The 17,487-nt window shown below is 43.4% G+C and overlaps 1 protein-coding gene across 4 annotated transcripts in view; it reads right to left on the bottom strand.

Moving 5' to 3' along the window:
• Window positions 1-17,487, bottom strand: part of LOC140187982 (guanine nucleotide-binding protein G(I)/G(S)/G(O) subunit gamma-7) — a 163,926-nt gene that overhangs the window by 24,385 nt on the left and 122,054 nt on the right. For all 4 annotated transcript variants that reach the window (XM_072243845.1, XM_072243847.1, XM_072243846.1 and 1 more), the window contains one exon: window positions 12,826-12,946. In XM_072243845.1, coding sequence (XP_072099946.1) covers window positions 12,826-12,906 — 81 coding nt within the window. In that variant the 5' untranslated portion in view covers window positions 12,907-12,946. The remainder of the gene's footprint in view (window positions 1-12,825; window positions 12,947-17,487) is intronic.

The following is a 17,487-nucleotide window of genomic DNA, read 5'->3' as shown; positions in this document are numbered from 1 at the left end:
TCCTTCCTGTAGTGAGGTGACCAGAACTGAGCACAGTACTCCAAGTGGGGTCTGACCAGGGTCCTATACATTACCTCTCGGCTCTTGAACTCAATCCCACATGATGAAGGCCAATGCACCGTATGTCTTCTTAACCACACAGTCAACCTGTGCAACAGCTGAATGTCCTGTGGACTCAGACTCCAAGATCCCTATGATCCTCCACACTGCCAAGAGTCTTACCATTAATACTATATTCTGCCATCATACCTCACCTACCAAAATGAACCACCTCACATTTATCTGGGTTGAACTCCATCTGACACTTCTCAGCCCAGTTTTGCATCCTATCGATGTCCTGCTGTAACCTCTGACAGCCCTTCACACTATCCACAACACCCCCAACCTTTGTGTCATCAGCAAATTTACTAACCCATCCCTCCACTTCCTCATCCAAGTCACTTATAAAAATCACGAAGAGAAGGGGGTCCCAGAACAAATCCCTGAGGCACGCCACAGGTCACCAACTTCCAATACAGAATATGACCCATCTACAACCACTCTTTGCCTTCTGTGACAAGCCAGTTCTGGATCCACAAAGCAAGGTCCCCTTGGATTCCATGCCTCCTTACTTTCTCAATAAGCCTTGCATGGGTACCTTATCAAATACCTTGCTGAAATCAATTAATTACAGTCCCTAAGGAGCTGCAGCTCGACACACCTGGTGCAGATATGGCCGTTCACAAGGCCGGGAGTCTCCCGGACATCCCACGTCTGACACCCAGCTCAGAACACTGGCCTCACAGACATACTTCCTATCCCTATTCTTCACAAGTAAATTATCTCACCTCAACCTGTTATCGCTGAAGCCCTGTTGAGCCAAAGCACTCCTATCCTGACTCCCTGTACTATGTCACCCACTCCGACGCCCGCTCTATAAAGCTGTCTTCTTTTTAAAATCTTCCTGCTGGTCTAACTCGCTGACATCCATGCACCTGCGCAGTCGTTCCTTGATTGACTGATGAAATTGATGAGCTCAGCATGAGTGCAAGCAGCCCCAATGTAGCTTGAAACATGGATTGTTCTACTTAGTCAATGGAAGGGCTCATGGCTAACCCTCGAGTCTGGGGAAAATGGGAAGAGCCAAAGGAGAAACTGTTCAGGTTGGAACCAATTCTGCCAGACAGAGCAGGGTGATGGTGGAGGAGAAAGAAGCAGTGAGCTTTTAAGGTCTTTATGTTGGAAAATAGAAGTGTAGAGGGACTGGACACCTATTGTGGAAATTAGGTGGTCAGGGTCATGGAATTGAAAGTTGTTGAGGAGATCAAGAGCACGTGAAGTGTTGTGAATGTGGATGGGAAGAGACTGAACCAAGGGGGATAGAATGGAGTAGAGATGTGTAGACACTAGTTCAGTGGGAGAGGAGCAGTGTACCTACCCAGATAGTCAGGCTTGTGGAATAAGGTTCAAGGCCAAGGCAAGAACAGGGTTTTAGATTTTTTGAATCACTGGGATCTCTTCTGGGGAAGGTGGGACCTGTACAGATTGGATGGGTTGCACCTGAACTCGAGGGGGAGCAATATCCTTGCAGGTAGGTTTGCTAGCATGGTTTGGGAGGGTTTAAACTAATTTGCAAGGGGGATGGGACCCAGAGCGATAGAGCAGTGAAAGAAGTGCATGGAGTAAAGCCAGATCTAACATATAGAGAGGCTTTCAGGAAAGAGAAGCAGAATAAAGGGTGTAAAGGTAGTAAGGTAGAAGGGCTAAAGTGTGTGTACCTGAATGCAAGAAGCATCAGGAACAAAGGTGATGAACTGAGAGCTTGGACACATACATGGAATTATGATGTAGTGGCCATTAGAGAGACTTGGCTGGCACCAGGGCAGGAATGGATTCTCAATATCCCTGGATTTCAGTGCTTTGAAAGGGATGGAGAGTGGGGAAAAAGGGGAGGAGGGGTGGCATTACTGGTCAGAGATACTATTACAGCTACAGAAAGGGTGGGTAATGTAGCAGGATCCTCTTTTGAGTCAGTATGGGTGGAAGTCAGGAACATAGAAAATAGGTGCAGGAGTAGGCCATTCGGCCCTTCAAGCCTGCACCGCCATTCAGTATGATCATGGCTGATCATCCAACTCAGAACCCTGTACCAGCCTTCCCTCCATACCCCCTGATCCCTTTAGCCACAAGGGCCATATCCAACTCCCTCTTAAATATAGCCAATGAACTGGCCTCAACTGTTTCCTGTGGCAGAGAATTCCACAGATTCACCACTCTCTGTGTGAAGAAGTTTTTCCTAATCTCGGTCCTAAAAGGCTTCCCCTTTATCCTCAAACTGTGACCCCTTGTTCTGGACTTCCCCAACATCGGGAATAATCTTCCTGCATCTAGCCTGTCCAATCCCTTTAGGATTTTATATGTTTCAATAAGGTCTCCCCTCAATCTTCTAAATTTCAACAAATATAAGCCTAGTCGATCCAGTCTTTCCTCATATGAAAGTCCTGCCATCCCAGGAATCAATCTGGTGAACCTTCTTTGTACTCCCTCTATGGCAAGGATGTCTTTCCTCAGATTAGGGGACCAAAACTGCACACAATACTCTAGGTGTGGTCTCACCAAGGCCTTGTACAACTGCAGTAGTACCTCCCTGTTCCTGTACTCGAATCCTCTTGCTACGAATGCCAGCATACCATTCGCCTTTTTCACCACCTGCTGTACCTGCATGCCCACTTTCAATGACTGGTGTATAATGACACACAGGTCTCGTTCCACTTTTCCTAATCGGCCACCATTCAGATAATAATCTGTTTTCCTGTTCTTGCCACCAAAGTGGATAACCTCACATTTATCCACATTAATTTGCATCTGCCATGAACTTGCCCACTCACCTAACCTATCCAAGTCACCCTGCATCCTCCTCGCAGCTAACACTGCCGCCCAGCTTCGTGTCATCCGCAAACTTGGAGATGCTGCATTTAATTCCCTCATCTAAGTCATTATATTGTAAACAACTGGGGTTCCAGCACTGAGCCTTGTGGTACCCCACTGGTCACTGCCTGCAATTCTGAAAAGGTCCTGTTTATTCCCACTCTTTGCTTCCTGTCTGCCAACCAATTCTCTATCCACATCAATACCTTGCCCCCAATACCGTGTGCTTTAAGTTTGCACACTAATCTCCTGTGTGGGACCTTGTCAAAAGCCTTTTGAAAATCCAAATATACCACATGCACCGGTTCTCCCCTGTCCACTCTACTAGTTACATCCTCAAAAAAATTCTATGAGATTCGTCAGACATGATTTTCCTTTCACAAATCCATGCTGACTTTGTCCGATGATTTCACCGCTTTCCAAATGTGCTGTTATCACATCTTTGATAACTGACTATAGCATTTTCCCCACCACCGATGTTAGGCTAACCAGTCTATAACTCCCTGGTTTCTCTCCCTCCTTTTTTTAAAAAGCAGGGTTACATTAGCCACCCTCCAATCCTCAGGAACTAGTCCAGAATCTAACGAGTTTTGAAAAATTATCACTAATGCATCCACTATTTCTTGGGCTACTTCCTTAAGCACTCTGGGATGCAGACCATCTGGCCCTGCGGATTTATCTGCCTTTAATCCCTTCAATTTATTTAACAACACTTCCCTACTAACATGCATTTCCCTCAGTTCCTCCATCCCCTACTATTTCCGGAAGATTATTTATGTCCTCCTTAGTGAAGACAGAACCAAAGTAGTTATTCAATTGATCTGCCATGTCCTTGCTCCCCATAATCAATTCACCTGTTTCTGTCTGTAGGGAACCTACATTTGTCTTAACCAATCTTTTTCTTTTCACATATCTATAAAAGCTTTTACAGTCAGTTTTTATGTTCCCTGCCCGTTTTCTCTCATAATCATTTTTTCCTTTCCTAATTAAGCCCTTTGTCCTCCTCTGCTGGACTCTGAATTTCTCCCAGTCCTCAGGTGAGCCGCTTTTTTCTGGCTAATTTGTATACTTCTTCTTTGGAATTGATACTATCCCTAATTTCCCTTGTCAGCCACGGGTGCACTACCTTCCCTGATTTATTCTTTTGCCAAACTGGGATGAAGAATTGTTGTAGTTCATCCATGCGATCTTTAAATGCTTCCCATTGCATATCCACCGTCAACCCTTTAAGTATCATTTGCCAGTCTATCTTAGCTAATTCACATCTCATACCTCCACAGTTACCCTTAAGTTCAGAACCTTTGTTTCCGAATTAACTATGTCACTCTCCATCTTAACAAAGGATTCCGCCATATTATGGTCACTCTTACCCAAGGGGCCTCTCACGACAAGATTGCTAATTACCCCCTCCTCATTGCTCAATACCCAGTCTAGAATAGCCTGCTCTCTAGTTGGTTCCTCAACATGTTGGTTCAAAAAGCCATCCCACATACATTCCAAGAAATCCTCTTCCTCAGCACCCTTACCAATTTGGTTCACCCAATCTATATGTAGATTGAAATCACCCATTATAACTGCTGTTCCTTTATTGCACACATTTCTAATTTCCTGTTTAATGCCATCCCTAACCTCACTACTACTGTTAGGTGGCCTGTACACAACTCCCACCAGCGTTTTCTGCTCCATAGTGTTATGCAGCTCTACCCATATCGATTCCACATCCTCCCGGCTAATGTCCTTCCTTCCTATTGCATTAATCTCCTCTCTAACCAGCAATGCTACCCCACCTCCTTTTCTTTCATGTCTATCCCTCCTGAATATTGAATATCCCTGAACGTTGAGCTCCCATCCTTGGTCACCCTGAAGCCATGTCTCTGTGATCCCAACTATATCATATTCATTAATAACAATCTGCACTTTTAATTCATCCACCTTATTGCAAATGCTCCTTGCATGGACACACAAAGCCTTCAGGCTTGCTTTTACAACACACTTGGGAAGGGAGCAGTTACTCTATTGGGGGTATTCTATAGGCCCCCTGGTAGCAGCAGAGATGCAGAGGAGCAGATTGGGAGGCAGATTTTGGAAAGGTGCAAAAATAACAGGGTTGTTATCATGGGTACCTTTAACTTCCCTAATATTGATTGGCACCTGATTTGTTCAAAGGGTTTAGATGGGGCAGAGTTTGTTAGGTGTGTCCAGGTCAGATTCTTGTCACAGTATGTTGACAGGACGACTAGAGGGAATGCCATACTAGATCTAGTACTAGGAAATGAACTGGGGCAGGTCACAGATCTCTCAGTGGGTGAGCATCTGGGGGACAGTGACCACTACTCCCTGGCCTTTAGCATCATCATGGAAAAGGATAGAATCAGAGAGGACAGGAACATTTTTAATAGGGGGAGGGCAAATAATGAGGCTATAAGGCTAGAACTTGCAGGTGTGAATTGGGATGATGTTTTTGCAGGAAAATGTACTATGGACATGTGGTCGATGTTTAGAGATCTCTTGCAGGATGTTAGGGATAAATTTGTCCTGGTGAGGAAGATAAAGAATGGTAGGGTGAAGGAACCATGGGTGACGAGTGAGGTGGAAAATCTAGTCAGGTGGAAGAAGGCAGCATACATGAGGTTGAGGAAGCAAGGATCAGATGGGTCTATTGAGGAATATAGGGAAGCAAGAAAGGAGCTTAAGATGGGGCTGAGAAGAGCAAGAAGGGGGCATGAGAAAGCCTTGGCGAGTAGGGTAAAGGAAAACCCCAAGGCATTCTTCAATTATGTGAAGAACAAAAGGATGACAGGAGTGAAGGTAGGACCGATTAGAGATAAAGGTGGGAAGATGGGCCTGGAGGCTGTGGAAGTGAGCGAGGTCCTCAATGAATACTTTTCTTCGGTATTCACCAATGAGATGGAACTTGATGATGGTGAGGAAAATATGAGTGAGGTTGATGTTCTGGAGCATGTTGATATTAAGAGAGAGGAGGTGTTGGAGTTGTTAAAATACATTAGGATGGGTAAGTCCCCGGGGCCTGATGGAATATTCCCCAGGCTGCTCCACGAGGCGAGGGAAGAGATTGCTGAGCCTCTGGCCAGGATCTTTATGTCCTCGTTGTCCACAGGAATGGTACCGGAGGATTGGAGGGAGGCGAATGTCGTCCCCTTGTTCAAAAAAGGTAGTTGGGATAGTCTGGGTAATTATAGACCAGTGAGCCTTACGTCTGTGGTGGGAAAGCTGTTGGAAAAGGTTCTTAGAGATAGATCTATGGGCATTTATAGAATCATGGTCTGATCAGGGACAGTCAGCATGGCTTTGTGAAGGAGAGATCGTGTCTAACAAGCCTGATGGAGTTCTTTGAGGAGGTGACCAGGCATATAGGTGAGGGTAGTGCAGTGGATGTGATCTACATGGATTTTGGTAAGGCATTTGACAAGGTTCCACACGGTAGGCTTATTCAGAAAGTCAGAAGGCATGGGATCTAGGGAAGTTTGGCCAGGTGGATTCAGAATTGGCTTGCCTGCAGAAGGCAGAGGGTCATGGTGGAGGGAGTACATTCAGATTGGAGGGTTGTGACTAGTGGTGTCCCACAAGGATTTGATCTGGGACCTCTACTTTTCGTGATTTTTATTAACGACCTGGATGTGGGGGTAGAAGGATGGGTTGGCAAGTTTGCAGACGACACAAACGACACTGGTGGTGTTGTAGATAGTGTAGAGGATTGTCGAAGATTGCAGAGAGACACTGATAGGATGCAGAAGTGGGCTGAGAAGTGGCAGATGGAGTTCAACCCGGAGAAGTATGAGGTGGTACACTTTGGAAGGACAAACTCCAAGGCAGAGTACAAAGTAAATGGCAGGATAATTGGTAGTGTGGAGGAGCAGAGGGCTCTGGGGGTACATGTCCACAGATCCCTGAAAGTTGCCTCAAAGGTAGATAGGGTAGTTAAGAAAGCTTATGGGGTGTTAGCTTTCATAAGTCGAGGGATGAGAGTTTAAGAGTCGTGAGGTAATGATGCAGCTCTATAAAACTCTGGTTAGGCCACACTTGGAGTACAGTGTCCAATTCTGGTCGTCTCACTATAGGAAGGATGTGGAAGCATTGGAAAGGGTAGAGAAGAGATTTACCAGGATGCTGCCTGGTTTAGAGAGTATGCATTATGATCAGAGATTAAGGGAGCTAGGGCTTTACTTTTTGGAGAGGAGGAGGATGAGAGGAGACATGATAGAGGTGTACAAGATAATAAGAGGAATAGATACAATGGATAGCCAGCGCCTCTTCCCCAGGGCACCACTGCTCAATACAAGAGAACATGGCTTTAAGGTAAGGGGTGGGAAGTTCAAGGGGGATATTAGAGGAAGGTTTTTTTTTTATACTCAGAGAGTGGTTGGTGTGTGGAATGCACTGCCTGAGTCAGTGGTGGAGGCAGATATACTAGTGAAGTTTAAGAGACTACTAGACAGGTATATGGAGGAATTTAAGGCGGGGGGTTATATGGGAGGCAGGGTTTGAGGGTCGGCACAACACTGTGGACCGAAGGGCCCGTAATGTGCTGTACTGTTCTATGTTCTATCTATATATCTGCAGTTTATTGAGAGATACAGCATGGTAACACACCCTTCCAGGCCAACAGCCGGTACCAACCAATTACACCCATGTGACCAACCAACCTATCCACTCCAGCTACTATCCTATCCACCTGCTCTGATTCTGAGCGTGTGCTGACATTGAGTCCTTGAAAGATGTAAAATGCACTGGAGATCAACCTACAGAAAAGTTTAAGTGTGTGGAAGCTGAAATTCAGTATCAAAAAAATTGTGTAAAAGTTGACTTCAGTTTGCAATCATAAAAGGAAATGCAAATCTCCTCAGCTGATGTGCAATAAAAATTTTGGAAGAAGGCAATGCAAATGACAGATATTTAATATATAGTTACAAGAGTAAGTTTGTGAACCCTTTGCAATTACCTAGTTTTCTGCATTCATTGCTCATAAAATGTGGTCTGATCTTCATGTACAACACAATAATAGAGAAACACAATCTGCCTAAACTAATAACACACTAACAATTGTACTACTTCTCATCAATACTGAGTACACCATTTTGAACAATTACAATCTAGGTTCAAAAAAGTATGTGAACCTTTGGGGTAATGCCTTCTACAAAAGGTATTTGAAGTCAGGTAACACACATCAAAGTTGCTGGTGAACGCAGCAGGCCAGGCAGCATCTGTAGGAAGAGGTGCAGTCAACGTTTCAGGCCGAGACCCTTCGTCAGGACTAACTGAAGGAAGAGTGAGTAAGGGATTAAGAGTAAGAGTGAGTAAGAGTGAGTAAGTGAGTAAGAGTGAGTAAGTGAGTAATCCCTTACTCATTCTTCCTTCAGTTAGTCCTGACGAAGGGTCTCGGCCTGAAACGTCGACTGCGCCTCTTCCTACAGATGCTGCCTGGCCTGCTGCGTTCACCAGCAACTTTGATGTGTGTTGCTTGAATTTCCAGCATCTGCAGAATTCCTGTTGTTTGAAGTCAGGTGTTCCAATCCTGCCCTATAAAAAAAGACACACAAGGTCAGGTTCCTGATGGAGCTTGCTCTTCTCAAGGAAGATCTGTTTATGTGCACCATGCCTCGATCAAACCAACTTTTAGAGATGTTGGAAGAAGAATTGTAGAGATGCATGAAGCTGGAAAAGGTTACAAAAGCATTTCTGAAGACACGAGTGTTCATCAGTCCTCAGTAAGAGAAACTGTCTACAAATGGAGGAATCAGTACTGTTACTGCTTTCCCTTGGAGGGGGTATCCTGCAAAGATTACACCAAAAGCACAATGTGCTTTGCTGAAGGAGGTGAGAAAGAACCCAAAGGATAACAGCAAAAGAATTACAGAAATGTCTAAAACTTGCTAAAGTCTCTATTCATGTGTCCACTATGAGAAAAATATTGAACAAGAATGTTGTTCATGAAAGGACACCATGGAGGAAACCACTGCTCTCCAAAATAAACAACATTGCTACATATCTCAAGTTTGCAAAAGACCACCTGGATGTTCCATGACACCTGTGGGACAATGTTCTGTGGACAGATGAGACAAAAGTTAAACTTTTTGGCGGAAATGCACACCGCTATGTTTGGAGGGAAAAAGGCGATGCACACCAACATCGACACTTCATCCCAACCGTGAAGCATAGTGGAAAGAGCATCACGGTTTGGGGCTACTTTGCTGCCTCAGGGACTGGACAGTTTGCAATCATTGAGGGAACAATGAATTCAAAATTGTATCAAGACATTTTACAGGAGAACGTCAGAGTAGTGGCCTGTCACCTGACACTTAATATAAGTTGGATGATCCCACAAGACAAGGTTTAAGAAGAAGAAAATTTGTGTTTTGGAATGACTGGCGGAGTCCAGACCTTAACCCAATTGAGATACTGTGGCATGACTTGAAGGGGCTGTTCATGCAAGGTATCCCAGAAATATTGACAAACTGCAACAGTTTTCGTCTGGAGGAATGGTCTAAAATTCCTCCTCATCATTGTGCAAGTCCGATCACCAGCTAACAGGAAATGTTTGGTGGAGGTTATTGCTGCTAGAGGAGGTTCTACCAGTTATTAGATAAAAAGGTTCACATACTTTTTCCAACCTGGACTGTGAATAATTAAACAAAATGTTCAATAAAGACATGAAAAGTACAATTGTTTGTGTGTTATTAGTTCTGGCAGATTGTGGTTGTCTATTATTGTGACTTATATGAAGATCAGATCTCATTTTATGAGTAATTAATGCAGAAAACCAGGTAATTGCAAAGGGTTCACAAACTTACTCTTGTTACTGTACATTTTGAGCTTGCACTTAATAAGGGCGCTGCTACTAGCTTCTTGAGAAATAACCAAGTTATTATTTCTGATCCAGAGATTAGTCAATCTCAGTGAAATTACCAAAGAATTGGGTGAAAGAAGCGACGAAACGGATTTTTAAGATCCTAAAGACTCCTAAGATTGTTGTTATGTCTCCTGCTTGCTGTGAAAATGGGGGACACCTCCCTTTCCCTTGCCAGGGAGAGACAGAGAACCTGTGGGTTGTCAAATTTCTGATGACATGCAAAGTTTTTGGGGTAACCTTGGTCTGCGTCTTTACTATTGCTGAGCACATGCTTGGGCTTGGTAATTGTACCAACGTGCGTTTTTTTTTGCTGGTGGGGGAGGGGGGATCGTAGCTCACTGCCGCTTACATGCGGGTGGGGGGAGCTGGGGGGACTTTGGGGTTCTCACATTTAACTGTCGTTCATTCTTTGGGGCACTTCTGTTTTTGTGGATATTTTGCGAAGAAAAAGCATTTCAGGATGTATATTGTATATATTTCTCTGACATTAAACTTGATCTTTGAACCTTTGAATAATAAAGATGACATCCATGTGCTTAATAATTGTCAAACTTAAACATGATAATACCATAGGCTCTCAATAATGTTTAAAAATAATCTTGAACCACTCTCAATTACTAATTAAATGATTTTCCTAGAAAGGACTATACATATACAAAAGGGCAAAATTGAGCCCTGGAAACAAAATACTAGAAACGTATAATGGAAAACGCTAGAAATGCGTAGGTGGTCAGATGGCATCTGTGGCAAGAGAAAACTATTTCTTTTTGCTGACCAGACATTCTGACCTGAGTTTCTCTTTCCAGATATTGCCCAATCTGTTGAGTATTTCCTATTTTTTTTTATATATATACAGTACAATTTTGATAACTAGGTAGCCTGGGAACTCTACTGGTATTGGACTCCCTGATTTTTTTTTTTTATTATTATAAACGGACTATTGCATATTATTTTTATTACTATATCAATGAACTTTTAACTTTTTTTAAAACAATAAAGAAAAAGATGTTACATAGAAGTACCCCAGGCTACTGTGGAGGCGAGGGAGGAGATTGCTGAGCGTCTGGCAATGATCTTTGAATCATCAATGGGGATGGGAGGGGATCCAGAGGATTGGAGGGTTGCAGATGTTGTTCCTTTATTCAGGAAAGGGGGTAGAGATAGCCCAGGAAATTATAGACCAGTGAGTCTTACTTCAGTGGTTGGTAAGTTGATGGAGAAGATCCTGAGAGGCAGGATTTATGAACATTTGGAGAGGTATAATATGATTAGGAATAGTCAGCATGGCTTTGTCAAGGGCAAATCATGCCTTATGAGCCTGATTGAATTTTTTGAGGATGTGAGTAAATACATTGATGAAGGAAGAGCAGTACATGTAGTGTATATGGATTTCAGCAAGGCATTTGATAAGGTACCCCATGCAAGGCTTATTGAGAAAGCAAGGAGGCATGGGATCCAAGGGGACCTTGCTTTGTGGATCCAGAACTGGCTTGCCCACAGAAGGCAAAGAGTGGTTGTAGACAGGTCATATTCTGCATGGAGGTCGGTCACCAGTGGAATGCCTCAGGGATCTGTTCTGGGACCCTTACTCTTCGTGATTTTTATAAATGACCTGGATGAGGAAGTGAAGCGATGGGTTAGTAAGTTTGCTGATGACACAAAGTTTGGGGGTGTTGTGGATAGTGTGGAGGGCTGTCAGAGGTTACAGCGGGACATTGATAGGATACAAAACTGGGCTGAGCAGTGGCAGATGGAGTTCAACCCAGATAAGCGTGAAGTGGTTCATTTTAGTAGGTCAAATATGATGGCAGAATATAGTATTAATGGTAAGACTCTTGACAGTGTGGAGGATCAGAGGAATCTTGCGGTCCGAGTCCATAGGATGCTTAAAGCGGCTGCGCAGGTTGACACTGCGGTTAAGAAGGCATATGGTGTATTGGCCTTCATCAATCGTGGAATTGAACTTAGGAGCCAAGAGGTAATGCTGTAGCTATATAGGACCCTGGTCAGACCCCACTTGGAGTACTGTGCTCAGTTCGGGTTGACTCAGTACAGGAAGGATGTGGAAGCCATAGGAAGGGTGCACAGGAGATTTACAAGGATGTTGCCTGGATCGGGGGGCATGCCTTATGAAAACAGGTTGAGTGAACTCGGCCTTTTCTCCTTGGAGCAACGGAGGATGAGAGGTGACCTGATAAGAGGTGTCCAAGATGATGAGAGGCGTTGATCGTGTGGATAGTCGGAGGCTTTTTCCCAGGGCTGAAATATTTGCTCAAGAGGACGCAGGTTTAAGGTGCAGGGTAGCAGGTACGGAGGAGATGTCGGGGACAAGTTTTTCCACTCGGAGAGTGGTGAGTATGTGGAATGGGCTGCCAGCAACGGTGGTGGAGGCGGATAGAATAGGGTCTTTTAAGAGACTTTTTGATAGGTACATGGAGCTTAGAAAGAGAGAGGGCTATGGGGAGGTCTAGTAATTTCTAAGGTAGGGACATGCTCAGCACAACTTTGTGGGCTGAAGGGCCTGTATTATGCTGTAGGTTTTCTATGTTTCTATGAAGTAGAACTGAATTTGCAAGTGAGCTCACAGGTAATATGGGAAATTGTTCTACTGAGTTTAAAGAGATCACAGGAATGAGGCCCAGGTGAATTTAAAGGGGACATGCAAAATAGGATTCCAGTATGTTTAATGTTGTGCAGGAAATAAGGATACTGGCGAGCCAGATGCAGAATCATCTGGATTGCTGAACAATGAGATCTTGTATTGTAAGAATTTTAATGTGTTGAGTTCTGCTATATTCAACTGTCAGTTTGTTTGGATGGACACGCTGGCCAAAGTGCCTGTCCTTTGCTGTACAACTCCATGCATAACACGCACATTACAAAAATAAGCAAAAAGAAGCAATGAGAAATTACCCTTTGAGGGTAGATGGTTGAAGAAATATCGAACCTGAGCAACTTTTACTCTATAACTAATTTCATTGTGTTTTTAAAACATGCAAATACCCAAACAAGCCCATCCAAATCTTACACTTTTTTAAAACCCATCTCACCTTGATTCTCTCAATGCCTGCCTCAATCCTCAGCTGTTCTACCAGTTTCCGTGCTTGTGCTATGTTGTTAGTTGATGACATTGTTTGCCATTTATTCCAGGCCAAGGCCGAACTTAGGATACTGCAAGAAGGGGAGAAAATATAAAATCAGATTTTTAATATTAAAGTCAAAAGGTCAGAATTTCCAAGTCTTAAATAAAAGCAGCAGTTTTTCGTTCTTTTGCTATAACTCTAATTAAACATTTGTCAAAATGTGAGAGTGCAGTAGTTTCAATATTTTTGATGCAAGTTAAATCACCCTTGTAATTATTCTTGATATCTTTCAAGTCTTTTGTCAGCCTTGGATAACTAAAGAAAAATCCATGCAATGATATATTTAAGTTGCTGTGATATTTTTGCGTATATACTGACTTCGACTAATGTTAAATGTTTTCATAACTGGGTAACCAAGTTGGACTTGGTTTCTAGCTCCACTCTAACATGGTCAACAGAACTCAGAATAGTAAAGACAGGCAACTAAATTGCTTTCCTCCTGAGATGAATTGATAATCCCTTATTTGACCTTTTTTCTAGATCCCCAACCTTCCACTCAAGAAAACAGTGAGAACTTGTCAGCTTAAGGGCACACTGACTAAAACTAGTTGCAGCAGCGTGTGCTGAACATTTGATTTAAAGGCAGAACTCTTCTTTCTTAGGACAACCTAACATTTCTGACCTAAAGATGGCTTTAAGGAGTGCAGGCTTTTAATTTTAGTTACAATGGTCCAGAAGCTAATGGAAATATTTGGATTCCATCAGAAAATGACAAAACTTCACAAAACAGCATATAATTTTAAAATTACAAAGAATACTCAGCAACAATAGAAGTTATTTAAATCATATTAAAGAAAATTAAGCAGGTTAAATTTCTTGGCCAGCAAAAAAACAAAGAATTAGTTAGAAAAGCACAACGTTAAGAATGATCTTGAAATTAAGGCAGGAGATTGGGCTGGTGGACAGGCAGGGACAACAAGGAGGAATAGACAATTTAAAAAACTATGGAGGGTAAATCAGTCTCTTGTACATAACCAGCTATTTAGAAGGACAATAAACAACGACCTCACCACTTCACCAAACCACCCCTTCTCTTGAAAGGTCAATGCATCAACAGTGTCATATCAGTTTGATCAGGCCATGGCCTTTAAGTGTTTATTTCAAAAGGGCTTTTGAGCATTACAAAGGTTAACTCTAAAGAAACTACAAATTTTATCTCCCAAACAATAGTTAGCCATGACAGATACAGAAATAAGTCTGTATGGATAGCTACTATATGACCTCTGCAGTATATCTTGTACAATTGAATTCAGTGAACATATTGGAATTTTGGTTGGAAAGAGGAATGCAAGGACACGAGTGAAAGTACAGCACGTTTACTATTTTTCTTCTGAGCATAGATATACCTTCTTTGATAATAAATCTTAAGTATGTGTTTTTGAACTCTCTCACTTCAGAAGCAAACAAAACTGAAGAGGTTAAAAAAAAAGGTACAGCTCAAGAGAAAAACCCTTTCCAAAGAAAGTTCAAGTCTTTTTGCTGGGGTAATTAGATGTCATTACAGAACTTTCTTTTGTGTGAATAATGTGGTATCAGATTTCAACAATTTACAGTCTGCTGATAGTTTGCTTAATTTTATTTATTTTTGCTCAATGTTAATAAAGCACTAAGTCATATCCCAAAATACAATTACTTGATAATCTGAAGAACTGATTTCAAATTAGTAAACTGTACTTCATTGTTATCGCTTGAAAATGAACAGAAAAGCTTTTGTGGCTGCTTTCCAGAAACATTACAGCCCTTAACCTTTAACAAACTTTTCCAGAAGCAGTACAGCCCTTTGCCAAATTTTCCCCGTCTCCTGTACTGTCTGGTAACATGGGGCTATTTATCCACTTCTGGGTGCCTGACTGTTACAATGAGTGAATCACTGAGCTCTGGCCACATTTAAAATCACACCAAAACACTTTCAAGGGGCACCCTACAGATTATCCACTCACATCTGTAAAAATGCAGTAACTCAATATTACCCCACCCCTGCAGGAAGCTCTTTGTAAGGTGAAGCAAGAGGTGCCAAGCCAGCCATGATCCAGAATATTACATCGAAACAGAACTAGATCCTTTGTTTTCTACTCCTCCTGAAATATACAGTACTGTGCAAAAGTCTCAGGCACATAAATATACTACGGTGCCCAAGACTTTCGCACAGTATTGCATTTGTCAATGTGGAGCAGAGAACGAGCTTGTAAACCTGACAGGAGAAAAGGATGTTGGAAAAGGCGAAGGTGGAGCTCCGCAGGAGGAATGTGGGACAGGTGGCAGAGAAGGAGTGCCAGGGAGGGGGTGCTGGGGGGTGACGTGGGTGCAGACACACTCAACCCTGAAACACCAGACATCATTTGACTCCAAACAATTGCTTTATTGATCATTCCAGAATGTCTTTTTGGTGCTTCCTGCTCCCTACCCCCTCCCTTCCCCTTTTCCCAACCATGAATCCCATCTCCCTGCCCTCCTTCCCACTCTCAGTCCACAATAAAGACCCATAATCAGAATCATATTCATCACTCATGTTATGCAATTTGTTCTTCCTTTGCGCTTGTAGTACAGTGCAATACTTAAGACTTTTGCACAGTATGTAAAACACAGAAATATTTAGTGGATACACTGATCACTGGCTGCAAAGTCTATTTCCTAAATTGTTTACTCACAAGAGATAGTACACAAAGTGGCCACTGATAACCCAAAAGAATTTACCATTTCTTATCCAATAGCGGTAGAACAAGATCAGTTAAAAATAGATCAAATAGTAGTAGAGCTACTAGGACTTGATGTTTCAATCCCTATGGTAAGTCGGCACTCTTGATGTTGGCAGTGGGCTTGGAGTGGTGACAAGGAGGGAGGGTAGGTATGTCATCGGGGTCATCAGGTGGGCACCCTCCTTCATTGACGTTTTGTTGATAAGCCCACAATGTCTCCAGGGGGCTCAACGGTGCTACCTGGTGTCCCAGATACACCCCCCTCAGTTCCATACCCTCCCATCTTTTCTTTTAATCCAAATCAAATTGCTGCTTTCTTCTGCTGCATTTGACAAGGACTTGATTGCTTGTTAGAGGGAGTGACCCCTCACTCCCATCTTCTTCAATAGACTGGTCGTAGATGTAGCAACGAATCCCCTGCATCACAATTCTACAGGGAAAATCTTGGTCTTCCAGCCATTCTGGGCAGCTTCAGTTGCCAGTTCAGAGTACTTGGTCTTTTTCCTCTCATAAGCTTCTTCGACACCATCTTCCCATAGTACTGTCAATTCCACAACATATGCCAGCTTGGCTGTTGTAGACCACAGGACCATGTCTGGCCAGAGTATTGTAGCCGCAATGTCTGGGGGAAACACAATTTTCCAATCCCGAGCAACCTGCAGAATGCTTACATCTTTTGATGTTATCTGGTGCTCTGGAGGTTGGCCTACTGGTACAAATCATGTGATGTGGACATTTCTTGCCGATGTTTGTGGGAGAGCATTTGTGGTGATTCGTCTCTGTTCCAAGATTGATGCCAGCTGTCTGAGAGGTTGGTTATGCCGTCAACTGTACCGTCCCTGGGTGAGGCTCGTGGTGCATCCTGTTAAAATGTGCCTTAGTGATCCAGGTGCTTGACAAAGAAAGCAAGTGGGGTCTTCTCCCCACCACTGGTTCAGGTTCTGAGGTGTAGGTAGGAGGTTATAAGTGGCTCTGATGACAAAACTTAGCTGAGATCCCTCCATCTCCCAGATGTCACGCCAGCTAAGTTTCCTCTTTTCCAGGCTCTCCCAATTAGTCCATTGGCCCTGCTTGGCCATTGAGATGGCCCTGGTGTTTCGCTCTGCCTCCTCCTGTCTTCTCAACTCCTCCACCATGAGCCATCTCTTCTGCACTGATGTTGCCTTGTGCCACTGAGGAGCTTTTGGGATGAGCCCGAGCCCGGCTCTCCCATGTTGGACTTGGCCAACCACATCCCTGAAGCGAAGAGCAGATTTAGCAGTCTGAACAGCTTCAGATGGGGTCCACTTCCTCCCTGTTGCCACACGGGGGGGGGGGGGGGAGGGGGCACTGTTCGAATAACAGTATCTTCAGATTCACTGAGGGTCATGACCAATCTTGCTTTGGTGCATTTGAATTCTACCACAAGACTTGCAATTGGTAATTCCAATTTGCTGTTCCCGTACAGTCCAACAGGACTTAAGCAGTGCGGAAGTCCAAGCCACTGTTTTACATGTGTGCTGATCATTCTTTTGAGCTTTTCAACCTTGCTGATGGGGATTTCATACACTGTTAAAGGCCACATGAGTCTTGGGAGTATGCCGAACTGGAAGCACCACAGCTTGAGTTTTCCTGGCAGCCAGGTCTTGTTGATGCGAGCTATGTACATGATGGTATCCTTTTTTAGTTGTTTAATCTGCTCAGTGTCCTTGAGCTTAGCATCATACCATTTGCCCATGCTCTTCACTGGCATTTCTGAAACAGTTGGGACAGGTGTTCCGTCAATATGAAATCTTTTATCCGTGACTTGACCTTTGACAATGGAGATGCTTCTGCACTTGCTGGGCTTGATCTTCATCCTCGGCCATGTGATGTTTTGATGAAGCTTTTCCAG

This window comes from Mobula birostris, chromosome 26, assembly GCF_030028105.1.
Source record: "Mobula birostris isolate sMobBir1 chromosome 26, sMobBir1.hap1, whole genome shotgun sequence".
NCBI lineage: Eukaryota > Metazoa > Chordata > Chondrichthyes > Myliobatiformes > Myliobatidae > Mobula > Mobula birostris.
The sequence above is the reverse complement of the archived record's forward strand: the minus strand, read 5'-3'. Positions and strand labels throughout refer to the sequence as shown.